The sequence below is a fragment of the Xylaria bambusicola genome (genome assembly GCF_022495145.1).
Source record: "Xylaria bambusicola strain CBS 139988 unplaced genomic scaffold F5B22scaffold_39, whole genome shotgun sequence".
Taxonomy (NCBI): Eukaryota; Fungi; Ascomycota; class Sordariomycetes; order Xylariales; family Xylariaceae; genus Xylaria; species Xylaria bambusicola.
Window position 1 is genome coordinate 91158 of NW_025953592.1, and position 18963 is coordinate 110120.

The window sequence follows — 18963 nt, forward strand, 5'->3', positions numbered from 1 at the left end:
TGGGATCATTGAGATAGACTACAACCGAAAACTTTGAATATTGGAGTCGACGAAGTTATTGCGAGATTATCACGGACTCAATCAATTCCCAGAGTGCTATTTGAAAATGAAATGGTTGAAGATTTGAGGAACATTTCCTAGATGGTATACAGCTTCACTGTTGATTCTTTGTCTGATTACATACTGCAAATAATACGGGTAGGAAATAGCGGATTTAAGGCATACGCTTGATTCCTCGTCAGCCGGCCGGCGTCAGAATCCCGAAGTAATCACCGTGCCATGTGTGTGTGAGGTACAGCACATCATGAACAATTGAGAGTTGTGATGGTTTCCATCTCATCAACAGTTATTATTTCAGCAAGGCCTAAAGTCGCTAGCATCACCTACCCTTGCCTCCTGACTTTGCTTTCTACTTAATGTCAAGTCACTGCCTAGTCGTGTGTTAAGCCAAGTTCCAGCTCATCATGGAGATCTCTCGATCTCATCATATTCAACCCTCCGACATGTGGTCTTATTCGCAATCCGCTACCGCCGATGTGATCCCTTCATTAACACAATAAGACTTTTTTTTTTTTTTTTTTTCTTCGTCTCGGTCAACATTGAAGATTGGTCATTTACTGCCACTCTGGGTAGGTCACAGCTAATAAAGAATATTGTGACCCCGAGCCGGGATAAGACTTTATTTATGGATTCTTTCCAGGCGCCCGCGAATTGCGAAATTCGAAATCGTACTCATTAGCACATCAGGTAATTATTTCCTTTCCCCATAGCTAGCTAATCTCCCTATGTTTGCCGTTGCACGCCGGTTGCTCAGATTATACGAAATGAATTATGCTAACCTGTCTCTCCTCACTTATCAAGACTTAGTTGGCAAGGGCATGAGCTTTGGACTCAGCGCCACCTATCTTCAGAAAAAGTAACATCATTCCACACCCTTGTAGGGGGCTAGAGTCACAATCGAAATTCTTCCTTCACAACTGGCAGGACAAGAGGCGAGCACCTTCCCATAGCTAGAGAATCTTCGGAATATTGCTTCCACTACTGTGAGGCAGTCACAAGACTGATAGAAACCTTCTTGCTCGTCAGTTCCTGAGATTCGACGCTACTCTACACCCAAAATCCCTCTCCTAGTTTCTCTGACCTAGACTAGGCAAGTGCACGCAAATCTGTTACTTCGCTGTCTAGAGCACCTTCCGCTTCTACCCCTACTTCTGTGTCAATTGTCACAAGCAATGTCCATGACATCACCTCCTTCCCTATTGAGTGGACAGAATTAGGTGCAAATTTGCGTGGCTTCCTGAAGAGTTGGGAGAGTCACCAAATTTGCACATCGCCCTCCTCGCAAGGTAAGGACTCCTCTGGGTTGCCCATTCTCCCCTTCAAGCATACCATTCTCCAGCTCTTCGGGCAACAGCGCCTTCTAGAATTGCCTCTCCTCTCTAGAGTCATCCTTCAGCGACTGTCTTCTGAAGTCACCAGATTATTCTTTAGCCCTCCATTAATGCAACACGGCCCAGTTATCCTACCGACGAAAGTCACTTCGCCTGCTCGCGAACTCCCGGCTCAGTGCATGTTACCCGCGGCCTCGTCTGCGGGATTGTTTGCTTGATCATCTGCACACGCATCATAGTGACTCACTTGCCTTAATCTCGTACGTAGATCCTATATTCATATGCCTGCTCCCTACTGTATGTCTTTTCATCCAATCGTCGATGGAAAGTTGTCAATACTATGCTTTGTAGGATGCAGCAGCTACAGTCTTGCTAGCTACGGCGAAATTCCTTTGCAGCTGTTCGGGAAATATTCGCGCGCTCGTGAAATTGGTACCTCGCCAGTATCGCGTGTCGCCATAGGTAATAGCATTAAATCATAGAGCATCAGAGCCGCACACAGCTGAGGTAAGCAAGTGTGCTTCGTTCATGGGGTTAAGTGATTGTTTGAAGCAGTCTAACGTCCGAACCTTCATGTAATACTTCATCTTGTTGGGAATTCATGCAGACACCCACTTCGTTAAACCTATCTGCCTTCAAACCCGTAACCTCCGAAATGCTTAGAATCCAGGAGCAGCCCTAGTATTTGAACTGTATCTAGATCCCTTACTTAGGTGTTGTCCTTTTATGGTGTTATTGACTGCTCTTGACACAAGAGAGTTTCGGTGGTCCATGATGATGCTACCTAGTCGCGCACTCGCTCACACACTGACGACAGAATATGGCGCTCCTCGTTTTTCTCACAACTTATTAGTTCCAAGAGGGGATTCATGTAATCTGCGGGTAGTTGGAGCTATTGGGGAATTGCAACACACCGCAAGGTAGCTGCAGTGCTCAACACTACTCGTGTTGCTTCATACCTTTCTTAGCCCGAGATTTCTGAAAATGGCGAGTTCGGCGCCCTCAGTGCCATGAACTTGTATTCAAAAGAATAATACCTGAATATAGGACTGTTGACAAACCTCAATTGATCCAGTACTAGAGTGTCTAGATAGGGCAGCCTGAGCTAGCTGTTCAATGCAGCATTGCTCTGTCACCAGCCGGTTCGGGCCGCAACTTGATGTTGACAGCTGGCACGGCTTGACATCCCACCAACGTAGCTCCACGGTGTACAGATGAGATAGCTTGTCCAGATGGTTTACACAACGTATAGCGGCTCGAATCCTCCCCTTAATTCATAGGAACTCGAAAGTACCTAATCATCAGACGTACACAAAGCGAATCGCATCATACCCTCACAAGATAAGGAATCCAATCCCACCTGACGCATCGAACGAAACGACCCAGACCATCTGCCCATCATGGATCCCTACTCGGCCGAAGGCGAGCTAATCAACATCCACAACTATTTCCACCAGGGCCAGTACCAAGAGGTCGTCGACTTTGACACATCATCATTATCAGCCGAGAACGAGGTCCCCGCGCGAGTCCTTATACAGAGGGCACGCATTGCACTGGGGCAGGCTAAGGAGGTGCTCGCTGATGTGAAGGGCGAGACATCAGAGCCTGAGTTCGCTGCCGTGGCTGCCCTGGCACAGTCTGCTCTCGGCAAGACAGAGGAGGCCGCGCAGGCCATTGAGAAGCTAGCGCAGTCCGAGAGTGACAATCAGACCGTCCAGGTTCTCGGAGGTATCGTGTTGCAGGCAGCTGGCAAGTCGGATGAGGCGCTTGCGCTCCTGTCTAAGCACTCAGGTAGTCGTGAGTACATGTCTTTCATCATTGGCTCTTATACAGCTGGAGAAGACTTATTCGCATGGGAAGAGCAAGATTTTCCATCATGGGCCAAATAAGCTTGCGAACAAATACGACTAACACTTCACTCGCGTACAGTTGATGCCGCAGCACTTATCGTACAAATCCACCTCCAGCAAAACCGCACAGATCTCGCGATCAAAGAAGTAACAGCCGCGCGGAGATGGGCTCAGGATAGTCTCTTAGTGAACCTTGCAGAGTCATGGGTCGGCTTGCGGCAGGTAGGATTACTCAATCTCTTACATCCCACCTACCTATCTATCTATATCTCATCCCGAACTGAACCCCAGAGCCTGACCATATCTCCTCTTCTATAGGGCGGCGAGAAATACCAACAAGCCTTCTATGTCTTCGAAGAACTAGCCCAAGCCCCCGCAACATCATCGCTCGTAACTCTCGTCTCGCAAGCGATCTGTGAGATCCACCTCGGCCGCGTGGAAGAGGCTCAAGCTGCTCTCGAGCAGGCACTGCAGAAGCAGCCCGACCACGCGGATGCTATAGCGAACTTGATGGTGCTGACAGTTATTACGGGCAAGGACGCCACAGAGCTTACCAGGTACGCAATATCCCTTTTCCATCCCCATCATCCCTTGCGCAGAAGTCGCACAGCTATAGACTGACAAGATCCCTGAAAATACAGTTCCCTGAAACAGACGGCGCCTCGCCACGCTTTGCTCACAGATCTCGAGGAGAAGAGCGACCTCTTCGACAAGTCTGCCTCGAAATTTAGCGCTAAGGTTACGGCGTGAAGAGCGGCTATGAAACAATAAGAAAACGGAAATTCTGAAATGAAATACAGCAAAGGGATGAGATAACGTTATGATAGTAAGGCATTACTGGCTTCGCCCAATAGACCTTTAGACGTGTTAAGCATTTCCGGTGAAAAGCGATCAAGTGCGGTCCGGGATACCAGCTTATTGAAAAGGGAGGGAAAGCCACGTTGAAGAATCCAGCACTGGCAGGAGTTTGGCGGTAGTATAGCCCCTCAGCCCTACATCTACTACACTACCTTATTCATACTTTTGGTTAGGTAGATCCATCATTTGGTAGTAAACGCGTCGTGATCTTAGACATGAATTTCGAGCAGTTTATCAACAATGCCATTTCACATGTCACAAAGTGTATTCACAATGAAAACGAGACCACTGTTACAGGCATAGGACCGGTTGGGCAGCTAGATGTTAATATATGAGCTGAAGCCAAGTCGTAAATGTAGTAATTCATTCGCTCATCGCTCATTTATTAATGCTAAGCCTATGAAAGTAAAACCTAACCTGTGATCCTATCGGGAGAAGGTAATCGCCCAAAATCCAATTCCACGCCTTGAACATTTCGCAACTGCTGGAGAAAAACCAAAAAAGAAAAGGGTATTCCTTCCTATACATTTCCCCGCCAGTAAGCACGCGACTCCTGGATGACGAAAATTCTATCGAGGATGTTTTTCTTCTTTTGGTGGGATTTTTCTTTCGATATTCTTAGTGAGACTCCTGGCAATTCTGTCCTGGCTGATACCTGCGATATCGACTCACAGCTTTGGCATGCCAAAACTCGGCATCAAGCTTCGAGAACGCGTAGGGCGGAGAAGAGGCATTATACTGTGAGCTTATCTAATATTTCATAGATCTCATTATTCTTCTGTCCATCGCTGCTTAGCTCGTCCGCGGTCTTTTTTGCCCGCTCGATGAGTACCTCGAGGACCTTCTTGGTATACTCGAAGCTACCGGTACTTTTCATGTAATCCACAGCGTACTTCTTGACCGTGTGGCTCGTCGTTTTCTGCCTCAATATGTTGCTGAGACGCTGATCAAGTGGATCGGCACGTATGCTGTGAATGATGAGAAATGAGAATTTGCCCTCTGTCAAATCTTCACAATAGCCTTTGTTTCCTTCATATTCGGTGCTCATTAGATTACGGTAATCGTCTTGAATCTGGAATATGATGCCCAGTATGTTGACTAGTGGCACGCAGTCAATCTTAACCTTGGACTCAGCCTGCATAAGTTTGATGCCTAGTCGGAAAAGTCCACCTGTTTTGTTGCCCACCATTTCCAGATACTCGTCCTCGGAAGGGCATATACAACAGTCTCGCCAGTACAGATCCATCCCTTGCCCGCGATGGAGGTTGATCAACTCTTCCCAGAAGATGGCCGTGGCCATTGGATTGTTGAGTTTCGAAAGTTCCCGAAGCGCATGGAAATATACACAGTTGGCGGAGTTGATGGTCTGTGCTACGCCATACAGGTGTTGCGCTACGGGTAGCCCTCGCCGCAGCTCAGAATTGTCCTCGACATCGTCAATGAGCAATGACGCCGTGTGGAGCATAGCTACCACATTGGAAATGATATCAAGTGTTTCTTTGGGCACGTTAAGCCAGGTGTTGAAGGCGCTGATGAGCTTGGAACGAATGTCCTTCCCTGGCTGGCTCAGCAGGTAGTTGAAAGGAGCCAGGACGACCTTCTCCTTCTTCTCAGACCACGTCTTGCGTGCGAGGTAGTCGAAATCCTCTGTCGCATACCGCGAGGGATCCCGAAAGTCGGCAGACGTCATGGTGTCAGAATAGTGCTGTTGGGTAAGATGCGAGGTGGAAGGGTTATCACGATGTGTATGAGCGTGAGTATCAGAATGAGGATGAGAATGACTGTGAGTATGAGTACTTTGTGCTAACCAGTCGGACTCTAGAACAGGTCGAAGAACGGACCTGGCAGGGGGTGCAAGTGCGTTGTATGTGTAGTTGGTAGAAGAGGTCCTGGGAGGAATGCGGTTGGGTGAGGGCAGAGTAGTAGAAATAGTAGAAGCGTTGGGGCCACTGCCGTGGGCGTGGATGCCATCGTTGATGTTGGCCGCAGCCATCATGGATCGTACCTTATATGTTGCGATTCGGCTAACTGCGCTTGGGTGTTGGTATCGTGCCTGATCCGAATACTTGGGTGGGCTGCTAGGCCACGCGGTCTAGTGAGGTAGCTGGTACCTAGCCTGATACCTAGCACATCCTGATGTTATAAGTAGGTACTATGTAAGTACTTATCTATCTGCATACCTATGTCGGTAGGTACATACCTAGGAAGGAAGTTTGCAATGTGAGCTGGTCTCACTCGACGAGGTGTAGCTGCTGCCTTGCCTCATAACAGCAAACCCGGAGAAGGGAGTAGAAATGGAGGCTTTAGATAGTGGGTGAGCCAATGCGACCACGATAATGCCCGAGTCTGGGTTGGCATGCAGGTCAGACAGATACTTACCTACAACGTATCCGCCACCATCACAGGCTCCGAGGCAGCCGCCTTAGAATGGCGGGGTTTAGAAAGCACCAAGACTCCCTCGTTCCCACTTAGACAGGCCGCTTTCCGCAATGACCAGATCTTAGGTTGGCATTTATCGAGCAACTTGCAGTCAATGCCGTCATGAGTCTGGCTGATTGTGGGTTGCTTGTTCTAGCAAGTACCTGCAGCCGATCCAAGCCACCAAGCCGAATGTCGCAACTGGGATGTCAAGGCATGTGATAGAGGCCGCGATATTAGCGGTGCGGCGGAGACAGGCGGCGAATCAAGTGTCTTAGCCGACGCAGCGGGATGATTAAGTACTAATGAGGCCACAACTACGCGAACTAGGGCTAATATATTGTAGCTTTTCCAAAGTAGCTTTTCATATAAGAATGAAGATTGAGATTTGGAGAAGGACACGCGGCGGGGATCGTGTAGGCGAAAGGTAGAGATGACCGACGGCGTTTCACAAAGAAGGATCCCAATAATATATACCTACAGGTTAGTCTGAATCGGCAAGCTGCCTACTGAAGTACCTACCTGTTACCTACTTAATCTTCTGACATGGCACCGGACCGGCGACTGATGATGAGTGGTGAGCAAATCATATGCCGGCCGTCCCCCCTCCTTGGCCCGAAAGTAGCACCAGCGACGACAGACTGGCCATAATCATTGCCGATGTTGCGCAGGATACGACACTCAAAGCACGGCTTCAAGGAGATAACTAACAGTCTGAAGAAAAGTAATTTTCAAAAAAGCAATCTCTGGTGAGGGATTGTTGGAACAGCGAACATACATGTAAGACCCTAAACCAACCCTGAAGCAGCAGAGACGTACATCAGGAGAGTTATTCTAGATCTCCCTATTGAAGTATATACTGTTCCAAAACACGTCATTACTTGGAGCAGGATCAGCACAGTTTCATCAACCATAGAGCTGCTAACAAGACCCATATACATACACGTAGGGATGATGATGATTAGAATTGATGGGAAATCTCGCAAAAGGCATGGTATTTGATTAAGTACCGTACAGTGGCTAACAAGGCCTATTGTACGCTAATGTAAGTACCCCACGTCGGCGGATCAGCGGGGCATTTTAGTGTCCTTTTGTGCCGGCAGAGCTGTTTTATGGCAGCTCCCAGTGCACGGGGTGCATAAACCGTTGCTGTGTTAACCAGCTGTTTCATGCAAACGGTCCGCCAGCTCCTACATCTCGAATCTCGACGCCAGCTTTCCCCATGCTTTCTCTCAGGAACTTCGGTACTTGTCCGTGATACCCTCATATTCTTCCCTTCTTTCTACTTGTATTAACAGTCTCGCCGGTGACTGATCCGCAGCTCATCTTGGCATTTTACCCTTTTTTTCCCTGTACAATTCATTACCTTTCTAGAAAATCAACAAGTCACTACCAACTCAACATGGAGAACCTACTCTCTCTTGCATTCGATAATCTATCGTCATACGATAACGGCAAGATTCGAAAAGGTCTACGCCAGGTCGAAGGCCTTCTAGCCAACATTTGTCTGTCCCGACAGGAGACGAGCAGGGACCGCCGCGCCTCCATGGCTAGGGATCCAGGACAGGAACAGGAATCGCCTCCCAACTACAAAAACCTCAGCGAACTTGCCGATGATCCAGCTTTCTACGAATTCTTCAAGCTACAGGAGGGCTTTGAATGGAATGTTGCCGTTCGACTTGTGAACACGCTTGACCGTCTACTCGCAAAGGGCGGTGATGGATCAAACGACCTGCTTATTCTGAATGCGCTGGATCTTATACAGGGAGTAATGCTGCTCCATCCGCCCAGCAAAGCCCTGTTCTCACGAGAGATGTATATGAATGTACGGGTCCTTCTATGTTTTTAGGCAAAGTCAGTTATCGCTAACAACTCGTCTGAAATAGCTCCTCCTCGACCTCATTGAACCCGATTTCTGTCCAGCCATTCAATCAGCCACTCTCCTCACACTCGTTACGGCGCTAATTGACACGCCCCAAAATACGCGAACATTCGAGAGCCTCGATGGTCTACTTGCCGTGACCTCGCTCTTTCGTTCTCGAGGCACTAGTCGCGATGTCAAGCTCAAGCTCATTGAGTTCCTCTACTTCTACCTGATGCCCGAGACTCCATCGATCCCGAGCGCGGCATCCCGCGACTCTGTGCCAGGGTTATTACAGCGCAGTCCCAGCAAGCTCGCGAAAGCGTTTTCAAACGGCGGCAGCAGAGACGAGGACGGCCGACCGCGGTCCGCTGGCGAGAGTAGCACCCGCACCCAAGAAGAGAAACAAGCCTTGCTAGGCCGACATCTTAATAGCGTCGAGGAGTTGGTTAAGGATCTACGGCAAAATACCTTGTTCAACGGCGTTGTTTCTTGAATGTGCGCATATTGCCAACGATATGGCTAGGAGCTGTATCTCTAATTCCATTTGGTTTGGATGTTTTATTTGTTTCGCTTGGCGCTATCTTTGGTTTCATTGCACTTGAAGCGCTAGGAAACAGACTGGATCTGAGAATCATCGTCAGATCGACGATCATATTGTGCATATTGTCTCACGAGACTAGTAGGCTGGCGTTTTGTTATGGTGTTTCGGCGAATAGGAGTTGTTCTAAGTTTTGTTGCTGGGTTGATGTTCCATACAAGTCAGAAAAGTAACAGGCAGAGCGATAGAGTTACATGTTTTTCAGATTATTTGCTTTGCGCTCGTCTGAAGCTGTGGGTGTGTTGTTGTAGATACAACCCGCCCAAAATAATACATTAGAGAAAGATTCGCTACGTTCCCCCGATATCTTATCTTCTCATCACATTACTATCTGTATCACTTCGGTCCCTTATCCATGGGATTAACCTCTCCATCAGGATTCAAGGGCGACGGCGTTCCCAGACTTCCCATAAGTTCAAACCGACCCTCGGGAGAGTCTCCCTGATTACCTGGCATCTCTTCTACGCGCCCATTTCCCTCACTCCTTGCCATCTCTTTCTGCGTCTCGGCCCCACCAATCTCCACCGGTATCCTTATGTGATCAGGACCAAACGGCATCGAGGCAGCAAACCGGCCACCACCATCACTTGGTACTGAGCCCGCGGGAGGGGTGGTAGCAAGACTGGGGTTGGGCGGCATCTGCCCGTCGCCCTCTCGATCCCTGTAAGGGCCCGCTCTCACATCGCCGTAGTGGTAGCGTCCGTGCTCTTGCTCGTGCGAAGGCGCCCAGTCGGTGCCCCTTTCTGTGAGCGGCGAGCGCCCCGGTGTCATAATGCCTACGAGGAGCGAGTCACCTGCGTCTTCGCGTTCCGTTCCGCCAGCCCCCATGCTCTGCCGCATCTCGTGCGCCGAGGCGTTCGTCCCAGTAGTCCCTGACCGCTTCTGGCGTCGTCGGATACACAGCCACGTCACGGCTGCGATAACGGTCGCGGCCCCCACTGCAACGCCGACCCCTATGCCCGCTTTTGCACCACTCGGGAGCCCGCCGCTGCTACTCGTAAACGACGGGTCCAGCGCGCATACCTTAGACGTAGTAGCACCGATGGTCTGGTAGGTACAGATGGATCCTGTGTTGCAGCACCCGCCACCGTCCGTCTCTGCGCATGAGAACTGCGAGGTGGTGCATCCGGGCGGGAAATCAGGGGCCGTGGTCGAAGCCGATATGCTTGTGGACTGGACCGGGTCCGCAATGCATAAACCGATAGACGCGCATTTGAACCCGTAGGAACAGCATTGGCCGCCGAACGCCTTCTCGCATGAGAACCGCTCCCCAGAGCACGCACGGTTACAGCACGCCGCGAAGGTCGTGTACGAAACGAAAGATGTTACAGTGTTGTCATTCCCTCGACCCGTGGTGGTAGTTACGGGGATAGTTGTCGACGACGTCCGGTTACAGTAGAGTTCATCGGCCGCGCACAGCGAGCCGTCGCATTTCACGCCGAGCGGACAGCACTTCGTTTCCCAATGCTCGTCTAGATAGCAGTACCTATCGTTCGGACAACATGTCGCCGGCCCGTTCGCTTCCACGCAACTGTGAAAGCCCGGGTCGCATATTGAGGCATCTCTTGCCACGAGGCCGCCTAGCACAGCATGTCGCGGGTTAGGACTAACGGGCACCGCCGGCATGCCTTCTGTATCATACCAGCGCGGCGCGAAGCCGGCGAAGGGGAGGAGTGTCGCATCGTCGACCGCGCCGGGGCGGGGCACGGCGCTGAGAGCGGGAGTTATGGAGAGGAATGCTAAGGGCAGCAACAGAGACGCCGCCATTGGAGGATTGAGGGAGGGGGTATACCACAGGATCCTAGCCTTATCACTAGTATTGATGATTCGACATGGAAACGCAGGGCGGGGTCGGAGTTCAGACAGGAACGGTACATCAGTATCCCATCGATACTACTGAGAAAAGCGATGGATGCGCATCTGCGAAGAATATACCCGTCGGACACTCTGGTTCTCAATTGAGCCGACCCATTGGGGAGACAGAAAGGAAAGCTGAAGTGGCTGTTGGTCCCGTCCGCACAGCCTGGCTTATGTATTTCGCAGTCAGACGAGAGAGCCACAGCCCGCCAGCCATCTGTGCGGAATATGCCCACGGACCCGCGGGCGGCAGTTGGTAAGAAAGGGTAGCATCCTGTTGAGAGGAGGGTTGCGGTTACATGCAGCAACCCTTACTTCGTAGGTCGGGCTCATCGGCGACCTGACTTGGCCCTGTCGAAAGCTCCCCTTGGCTTTTCCAAGTCAGCGCGGGAGGAGAAAATTTTACGTGCGACAATTCCAAATGCAAAACCCAATGATTTTCAACAAATGAAAGAGATGCTCTTGTTTTCTCAGTGACATCTTTCTTTTTGTTCATGTGATTATGCGTATCATTTGCACCCTTCTCCTAACAGAACTTCGCCGATATGCAGCGAGTTGTGCTACATAACGCCACCTCCACCAAAGCGGCGTCTAGACCAATCCGAATCAAGAACCCCCCAAAACCCCCCTCTGCGGGCTCTGTTGCCCATAAAATGAACACTGGGTGGAATTTGGGTTGAGGGCAAGAACAAGAAGAAATAAAATGAATGTTAAAACTGCTGCCTCAGGCATGGGCTGCGATATTCCGTCTTTACCTGTGTCTGATACGTCCATGATCGTGGGTGTTCTGTTGGCATATGGCTAACCTCAATAGATCCTTGTCGTAGCTGGGCTAGTGGGCGCTGAAGCTTTGCTACATCATTCTAATGAGCACTTAGTTCAATCGAACTGGTACAGCTGCTTCGCCAGAGTTTCCATTTGTGTATTATCTGCAACTCGGACTGCAACTCGTACAAACCACGCAGACAAGCCTGCCATCCAGTCATATGTCCCTTCTATTCTTGTGAGTAGGATCATTACCCAAGAGATGAACACAATGAGTGCAGAGGGACGGAGCCCCCTCATGGCGGGGAGGAGCTCCTCGGAAATAAGAGGCGAGCGAAGCCAGCCTTCAACGGCATTCCAGCCTGCCCAGCCGACCTCGTCGTCTTGAGCGCCATACGCCTGTGCTGTCGCATAGGCGAGCAAGTTTATAGCACGTCTTATCATAGGAGCCTCACTCGCTGGCAGCAGTCCGGCAGCCTTCAATCTAGCTTCGAGCATATTGAGAACCAGCCAAGTATCAGCGGGAATGAAGCCTGGATTCGAAAGCATGGTGTTGGTATCATGTTCCTCAATTGCCCTTAGCCCAATTCTGACCTTATCAGGAAGACGAAAGAGTGAGTCTGGTGGCAGGGTAGATTGCAGTTGTATCATCAAGTCGGTACAACCCCGAAGTAGCACGAGGTGTTCGATAATGTCATCTATTGTGAAGTGATGATTACCATTATCTTGAAATCTGATTAGGTCGCGTACTGCCTCTTGTTGACCAAGAAGTCGACTGCATGCTACGATCGCATTACTATTTTCTCTTGTTGGTGATGACACAGCAGTGCGGTATCCTGATATTGCGCCGGCGCAATAAGAGGCAGACGCCTGCAAGTGATTGCGTCTCTCGTCAGTGTTGGGAGTCTTACGTGCCTTTTCGATGGCCGAAATGCATAGCAGGCTGTACATCAGAAACGGGTGCTTTTCAGCTTCGAGGACGATTGTGTCTACCCAGAATTCCGTGCTCTCATTACCCCTGTTAAGAAACAAACCTGAATGCCGCGTGTAATGATGCATATACAGGAGAGACCGGTGATCTAAGAGTGGTGCTTGGATATCTTCCGGGACCCTGTCCACTAAGTCACTTGGCGACAATGAGTTGATTTTCTTGAAGGCCAATTGACTTTCTTTCTGGGTCCAGCATTGCAAGTGTTTCGGCCCCTCGACCTCGAAATAGCGGATTTTGTTTCCCCTGAAGAATGTCTGCAATCTCGCGCCACGGTATCTTATGGCCTTTGAGTTAGGCTCGCCGTGGATATCACTCCAGTGTTGACACATGCGTTTGACGGATGTGCAGGCATAACTGCATTCGGCGGCATCACACTTGAAGCCGGAGAGAATCGGCAAGTTCGGAACGGGTCGCGAGTCTGAGGCTGGAACGCCGACGCGCTCAGGCGGCGTTAAGCGCAGCGAACGCAGCTGATCTAGTATATCACGACGCTTGGAGCGTAAGATATGATGGTTTTGGAGATGACTAGAAAAAGCACTAGGCTGGATAGCAAATCGACAAGTCTTGCAAATCACAACCCCATAGTCCGGCAGATGGGTCAACAGTCCGCCCAGACCGGCATCCGAGTTCGATAGGGGCGGCTTGACGGATCGAGTCATCATGCCATATACAGAGAACAGACAGTCACGCACTCTCAATATCGGCAGAGAGTCTGGCACATCAGTAATGGGCTGGTCAATAAGCCTGCGATTGTCGACATTGGCCAAAGTCGATATCTCCCTAGTTCGCGCGCCGTCGCTTATGTAATTCAATGGGTCGGTATGGCACCCCATGTTCCACTAATAGACCCTCCATACCACGAATCCTTGGTCATGCATTGAGCGGGTTTACCTACTGCCCTCGAAGAAGCTTTCAATTAGAGGTTTCAAATTTGGATTCAATTTTTGCTAAGTGGACTTCTAAGATGGTACAGTTCGGCGGGTGCCATACTGCGGGAAAGCCGGGGCTGGCTTGCAGCAGCCCTCGTCAAACACGATGTCTATATATATCTGGCATACCGAGCATCATGTATTCGGGGCCCTCTAGCATTTATACTTGCACACGCTCATATTCTCATAGCAAAGGCAGCAAGCGTCAACTTTGCTGAACGCTTCGTTACCATTGTTCTTCCTACTCTTGCAGTTGGCAACGTCGCAATGACTCTACCCTCATATTCAGACACAGTCGAAACCGTTGACGGCATCTGCCGTTATCCTCGTACGGGCATCAAAGTCATTATATCTGGCGCTGGGATAGGCGGTTTGTTCTCTGCCCTGGAATGCTGGCGCAAGGGCAACGATGTTGAGATCTTAGAGCAGAACGACAACCCGTCCACTCTGGGCGACTTCTTCGTCATTGGCCCTTCCGCACTGTCGACACTGCATTATTATCCCAAGATGCTTGCTGAATATAATGCGAGTTCGTGGAATTCACCTTTATGGTGGTGTGATCCAGCTGGGAATAAGCTCGTTAGCGAATTTCCTGAATGGAATCGTCCTGGAGCTGCGCCGCATGCTGCCAAAGATGTTCCAATTGTTGGTTTCATCAAGCTCCGTCCCGAGATTATTCATATGATGGAAGACCAGATTAATCGTAAGCCAATTGACTCAATCTATATTCTCTTATATCTCAAGAATTCTACATAAGAGGGCAACAATTGCCATATGGGCTGGAATGTCATCTCGAAGCTCTTCATATTAATCCTAGAAATCATAGTAGCGCTCATGGTGAGCTTAACTGACTTTGAGCCTTACAGGTCTAGGTATTTCAATCCATTACGGCCGTAAGACCATCAGTTATGAAGAAGACAGTTCTTCCGGAGAGGCCCGTGTCCTAACGGCGAGTGGTGAAGTCTTCACAGGTGACGTTGTCGTCGCTGCTGAAGGCATTGGTACCAAATCTCATGAAATTGTCACAGGCCGTCGAGTGCCTTTCGTGGATAGTGGATACGCAATCATGAGAGGCGCATTCAGTCCCAGTCTCATTGCGTCCGGCTCAAAAGGGGCTAAGCTTTTACTTGAGCCCGGGCAAACCCCCGAGGTTCGCACCTACGCTGGGTGAGTAAAACAAGTGTGAAGTCGACACAAAAGCGATCACTAATGTACCATGCAGCAAAGACATGCACCTCATAACGCTGTTTACACACGAGAAAGTAGGCCTTGCATTTACGCACAAGGAAGACGGGAGTGCCAAAGAATCGTGGAGCAACACCATCCCAGCCGAGGACCTCGTCGCGATACTTAGGGAGCGCACCAACTGGGGTGACGAGATCATGGACTTTGTCAAGCAAGTACCTGCAGACACCCTTATCGACTGGAAGCTTACGTGGCGTGACCCCCAACCCGTATGGGCGTCTCAAGGAGGTCGCATCATCCAGCTGGGTGATAGTGCACACGCTTTTCTGCCATCATCGGCCAATGGAGCTACACAAGCAATGGAAGACGGCATATCACTCGCGGAATGCCTCCACCAGGGCGGCAAAGGCCGTGTGCCATGGGCAACTCAAGTGCACACGAAGCTGCGATACCAGCGCGTGTCGGTGATCCAGCAGCTAGGCATCGTAACACGCCATACACTACATCACATTGATATGAGTCTTCTCGACGAGGGGAAAAATCCGTTCGAGAACGTCTTTCGTCTTGGTCGCTGGATTTGGCAACATAATCCGGAGACATATGCCCAGGAGCGGTTCACAGCCGCGCTCGATCATCTGCAGACGGGCGCACCGTTTGAGAACACAAATCTGCCCAAGGGACACGTGTATAAGGATTGGGATGTCGAAAGCGAATTGAAGAAGCAAGATACTGGCGTGCTGCCGGATTTAATGTCCAATGGTGATTGGAGCAGTTAGATAGCGACCGATTGGGATATACCCCTTAATTCTATAGACAAGGGTTGAATGTCCTCGCTTTCTGGGTCATTCACTAGATAGCTGGAGGTGGACTCAGCCATGTGAGTTTCAAATATCAGATTGAAGACAACACTAAAAATTTCTCCCCTTACAATCCTCAGCCCTGTCTCGGTTCCCATGGACAACCAGGGATTCCACGTCTCTCTGGGACCATTAAGCCTTATCACTTCACTGAACGATGTTATAACTGTAGAAATGGTATGAGAGCCGTGGCTCAGGGGGTCTACCAGCGCATCCTGGACGAAAAATGGGCTCAAACCCAGTTGCATACTACATGGACTGGGCCATTGCTCCAACACCCACAAGAAACGACGGTGTCTTCTCATAAGCTCCAAAGAGAAATATCACGAGGGAGCCGAAGAATAAATCACGTATCTCTTCAGTAAGGACATCATATGGGCTTTTATATACCCAGACCATCGAGTGCTACGCAAACTAGGTGCCCCCTTCATGACAGTGATCGCTCACTAAAGTCGAGAATGACTTGGTGGTATTAGCCACAGTGGCCTTGTTCTCGGATATTGTCGCCGATGGGGGGATAGAGGAACTCCATAGTATGTCTCAGAAGCAGTTCCACAAGAAGGGCACTTCTCGCTCTGAGGTCTGCGGCGACGATTCTCGTAATGGTTTATTTGCGATAAATGCTGTCTCTGAATGGTTTCAGAAATATCTCTTCGCGGCAAGAATATAACTCAGATGTCTACCGCAACCGACAGAATACTTGGAATTTCAATCAGTTGACTGAAGAGGTGTACAGGTGAGGCGACCGTGTTGAAAAGAGATTCTTACAATCTCCTCCGGTGTTAATAGCGCGATACCTTGTACCTTCCTTACGGATTCGACGTTGACCCATGCGTTTTCATTTAGCTTTTCGGGCATGGACATACGACCAGGTGAGTATCAACATGCCATTCCGAACGGTGAAAGAGCACCCAAAAGAGTATCTCAACATGAAGGATACGGACGGTGGTGGACGGACTACTGAAAAATGAATAATATAATGCTCAACCAAGAATGGAAAAGAAATAAATGAAAGTTCTATCTTGTTGTATTGTTCTACATGCCAGTCATTCCCATCGGCTGTCCGATGCCTAAGTACCTATTATCGCTGAAGCATAAAACAAATTCTAAAGTATTATCGATCGCGAATATATTTATTTACATGGATAAGCCGATTAATACCAGTGCCGCTAGAGGATACATTATGTTGGCTCCTCGGCTGGGAAAGCCCTTCGCACCACTATTAGCTGGCACACCGCAGCACGGTCGCTTATATGTAACGTTGTTCATCTGAGCGGCGACCTCAAAGACGGAGCCTGGGAAGCCTCCATAGTTGTAGTAGTCAACATTGAGAAAGTTTGGTGGGCGACCCCACTGCCTGAGGCACTTCTCGGCGGAAAGCCCAAGGCTACCAGTTCCATTTGCATTATTTGTGACGTTGAGTGATGTGCGAGCAGGGACGAGTAGGTCCACGCCCAAAATTGAGAGCTGGGTATTGAGATTGTGATTAATGAGGCTAAGCCGATTGTTCGCACTATTCGGATCGAGGTCAGGTGGCCGTTGTACCGTGCAAGGGAAGGTGGTATCGATCGGATCGAAAGGCGTTTCCCACATCTGGGAGAATTCGTCAAGAAGCCAGGGATATGCCGTCTGGTTGGCCATATAGTCCATAAACATGACCACCCTCTCACCAGCCAAGATCATATCGGTCAAGGTTGGCCAGCTGCTCAAGTTCATTGGAGCGTAGGGAGGTGTATATACATATCGCAGAATGCCTGACTGCTCAATGTATGGCACGTACAGGTCAGGTGTCGAACTATTCATGATCAGCAAAGGCCATCTACACACGTAGTACTAAGAACGAAGATAAATTGACCTACTAGTTTCCATTGCCCAGGAGAATAGTGACAACGTCGAAAGGATGGTCGACAACCCAATTCTTCACCTTGGTCAGCCAGTCTGTGATTGGACCAGCATCTAGAATGTCACAGCTTGTGTGGCAGAAGTGCGGCTTGGTATCATTGCTTGGCCACTGGATTTGCGCTTGCAAAAAGCGCACACCATCGTCTAGCTGCTGCGTTACACCATATTGTTGGTTCGCGGCAATGTTGTTCGTTGTGATGAATGGCGAGTTGTGGCAAGCGACCTCAGTGATATTGCTATATTTACGATCGCAGAACTCGGGGTAATTGTTACAGGGCCGCGTGTTTGTTGCAGCAGGCGCCGAGGATATTGTCGACGTGGCGTTTCCGGAAATACCGGTTGTTGCCGGCTTGTTTGAACCGTTGAGGAGCGTCAGTGAGTTGCTGGATGTCGAGTGAGTTGTTATCGACTGTGTACTATTGTCTGTAATAACAGAGCCGGTGCTATCCGAGAAGGACGCGAAGCTATCGGTTTCTTGTGTTCGCTGAGATGTATAGGACTGATAGAGGCTCGTGGGTGTAGTGCCCTCGGTCAAACTCAGAGTCGAGTCAGTCCGCGTTGTTCTGTCGTCGGTGATGGTGATCTGAGCGAGCGTGCCCGCAACAGCGAGGAGCCACCACGCTCCTAGCCGAAAAGCCATTGGAAGTTAAACAGCGAACGGTGGTGAACTGGTGGAACGGAAATCAATATGGTAGGGATTTGGATCAAGTGTTTGGCATATTGCACAGTCGCTTCAACGAGAGTGACGATTAGCAATAAATGCGAGGAACAGTACCAGATCGTATCTCTCAGGGAATGAGTGTAAAGCTGGTTGGCGGATACGGGAACGACCAAAAGACGAAGCCCGCTCGTGACTTCATAACAGGACTTTGACTGAACCGGATGTGGTAGTCGTTGGGTCACTTGGCACTTAACGTTCACTATCTGCGAGACCAATTATGTGTACGTACACATGCCATACTCACCATACATATCCTACCGTAAGTTAGTCTAGCTGGTGACCACGTAGACTTACCTAATGATTTTCCAGCGACAGACTGTCGGCAATATTAGCCGTTGATTTCGACGAGGGCGCAGCAGAAGCACAGAAGCGCAGAAGCGCAGAAGCGCAGAAGGGGGTGACTACGAGTACATTTGAGTACTTCCGGGTGGATCGCTGACCCCGGCCGACGTCTGAGCTTGAAAGTGCCGCGGCTAGTCCTTCTGCTAGTGAGTAATGCGACGAAGGCTGTGTTGTGGTAGGTACTGTGTGTGCTGTGTGTGCTGTGCTGCTGATTCTCATGCTTGTTCCCAGCAGATTCCCAGCTCGCCAGCACGATGTGCAGAGAGTAAACGCGTCAGCAAACGAAGCCAGTCGCTGGGATCTACTAGGATCTGCTAGGATCGGCTGCGAGGTTTTTCGGGGTTCCGCCCACTTACGTCAGTCTCCCTTTGGTGCTCGCTGCGATTGGCTCATAGCGGGGCCCGCAGATGCCCTGTAATCCCCTGCGGCAATCTT

General features: G+C 49.9%; 7 protein-coding genes across 7 annotated transcripts; 3 read left to right on the forward strand and 4 right to left on the reverse strand.

The window, feature by feature from the left end:
- The first annotated feature begins 2441 nt into the window (after positions 1-2441).
- F5B22DRAFT_327822 (coatomer epsilon subunit-domain-containing protein) lies at positions 2442-4412 on the forward strand. The gene is made up of 4 exons (XM_047970771.1): positions 2442-3188; positions 3321-3463; positions 3560-3798; positions 3883-4412. Exons 1-4 carry the CDS (start codon positions 2792-2794, stop codon positions 3989-3991), a joined length of 888 nt encoding a protein of 295 aa, XP_047828359.1. The 5' UTR covers positions 2442-2791; the 3' UTR covers positions 3992-4412.
- Positions 4413-4832: 420 nt separating this feature from the next.
- F5B22DRAFT_649021 (isoprenoid synthase domain-containing protein) lies at positions 4833-6092 on the reverse strand (the record flags this gene model as incomplete). Its single annotated transcript, XM_047979110.1, has 1 exon — positions 4833-6092. The coding sequence occupies one exon, from the start codon at positions 6090-6092 to the stop codon at positions 4833-4835; it is 1260 nt and encodes a 419-aa protein (XP_047828360.1).
- A 1416-nt stretch (positions 6093-7508) lies between these two features.
- F5B22DRAFT_328046 (putative cell division control protein) lies at positions 7509-8976 on the forward strand. The gene is made up of 2 exons (XM_047970773.1): positions 7509-8342; positions 8404-8976. Exons 1-2 carry the CDS (start codon positions 7920-7922, stop codon positions 8872-8874), a joined length of 894 nt encoding a protein of 297 aa, XP_047828361.1. The 5' UTR covers positions 7509-7919; the 3' UTR covers positions 8875-8976.
- A 311-nt stretch (positions 8977-9287) lies between these two features.
- F5B22DRAFT_327812 (uncharacterized protein) lies at positions 9288-11231 on the reverse strand. The gene has a single exon (XM_047970770.1). It carries the CDS (start codon positions 10744-10746, stop codon positions 9316-9318), a length of 1431 nt encoding a protein of 476 aa, XP_047828362.1. The 5' UTR covers positions 10747-11231; the 3' UTR covers positions 9288-9315.
- Positions 11232-11715: 484 nt separating this feature from the next.
- Positions 11716-13251, reverse strand: F5B22DRAFT_638045 (uncharacterized protein; the record flags this gene model as incomplete). The annotated part of the gene is made up of 1 exon (XM_047977529.1): positions 11716-13251. One exon carries the CDS (start codon positions 13249-13251, stop codon positions 11716-11718), a length of 1536 nt encoding a protein of 511 aa, XP_047828363.1.
- A 537-nt stretch (positions 13252-13788) lies between these two features.
- F5B22DRAFT_638046 (uncharacterized protein) lies at positions 13789-15482 on the forward strand (the record flags this gene model as incomplete). The annotated part of the gene is made up of 3 exons (XM_047977530.1): positions 13789-14224; positions 14388-14688; positions 14744-15482. The coding sequence occupies 3 exons, from the start codon at positions 13789-13791 to the stop codon at positions 15480-15482; spliced, it is 1476 nt and encodes a 491-aa protein (XP_047828364.1).
- Positions 15483-16562: 1080 nt separating this feature from the next.
- Positions 16563-18292, reverse strand: F5B22DRAFT_327855 (PLC-like phosphodiesterase). The gene is made up of 2 exons (XM_047970772.1): positions 17423-18292; positions 16563-17358 (listed from the first exon to the last, which is right to left on the reverse strand). The coding sequence occupies exons 1-2, from the start codon at positions 18103-18105 to the stop codon at positions 16701-16703; spliced, it is 1341 nt and encodes a 446-aa protein (XP_047828365.1). The 5' UTR covers positions 18106-18292; the 3' UTR covers positions 16563-16700.
- Between the last annotated feature and the right edge of the window lie 671 nt (positions 18293-18963).

What these genes read in the sequence shown, in the direction of transcription:
- F5B22DRAFT_327855 (XM_047970772.1), bottom strand. Translation starts at nt 18,105, where the DNA reads ATGGCTTTTCGGCTAGGAGCGTGGTGGCTCCTCGCTGTTGCGGGCACG. An exon ending in CTCCTGGGCAATGGAAACTA is followed by an intron (nt 17,359 to 17,422) that starts GTAGGTCAATTT and finishes GATCATGAATAG; the next exon opens with TTCGACACCTGACCTGTACG.
- F5B22DRAFT_328046 (XM_047970773.1), top strand. Translation starts at nt 7,920, where the DNA reads ATGGAGAACCTACTCTCTCTTGCATTCGATAATCTATCGTCATACGAT. An exon ending in CACGAGAGATGTATATGAAT is followed by an intron (nt 8,343 to 8,403) that starts GTACGGGTCCTT and finishes CGTCTGAAATAG; the next exon opens with CTCCTCCTCGACCTCATTGA.
- F5B22DRAFT_327822 (XM_047970771.1), top strand. Translation starts at nt 2,792, where the DNA reads ATGGATCCCTACTCGGCCGAAGGCGAGCTAATCAACATCCACAACTAT. An exon ending in GTCTAAGCACTCAGGTAGTC is followed by an intron (nt 3,189 to 3,320) that starts GTGAGTACATGT and finishes ACTCGCGTACAG; the next exon opens with TTGATGCCGCAGCACTTATC. An exon ending in GACGCCACAGAGCTTACCAG is followed by an intron (nt 3,799 to 3,882) that starts GTACGCAATATC and finishes CTGAAAATACAG; the next exon opens with TTCCCTGAAACAGACGGCGC.
- F5B22DRAFT_327812 (XM_047970770.1), bottom strand. Translation starts at nt 10,746, where the DNA reads ATGGCGGCGTCTCTGTTGCTGCCCTTAGCATTCCTCTCCATAACTCCC.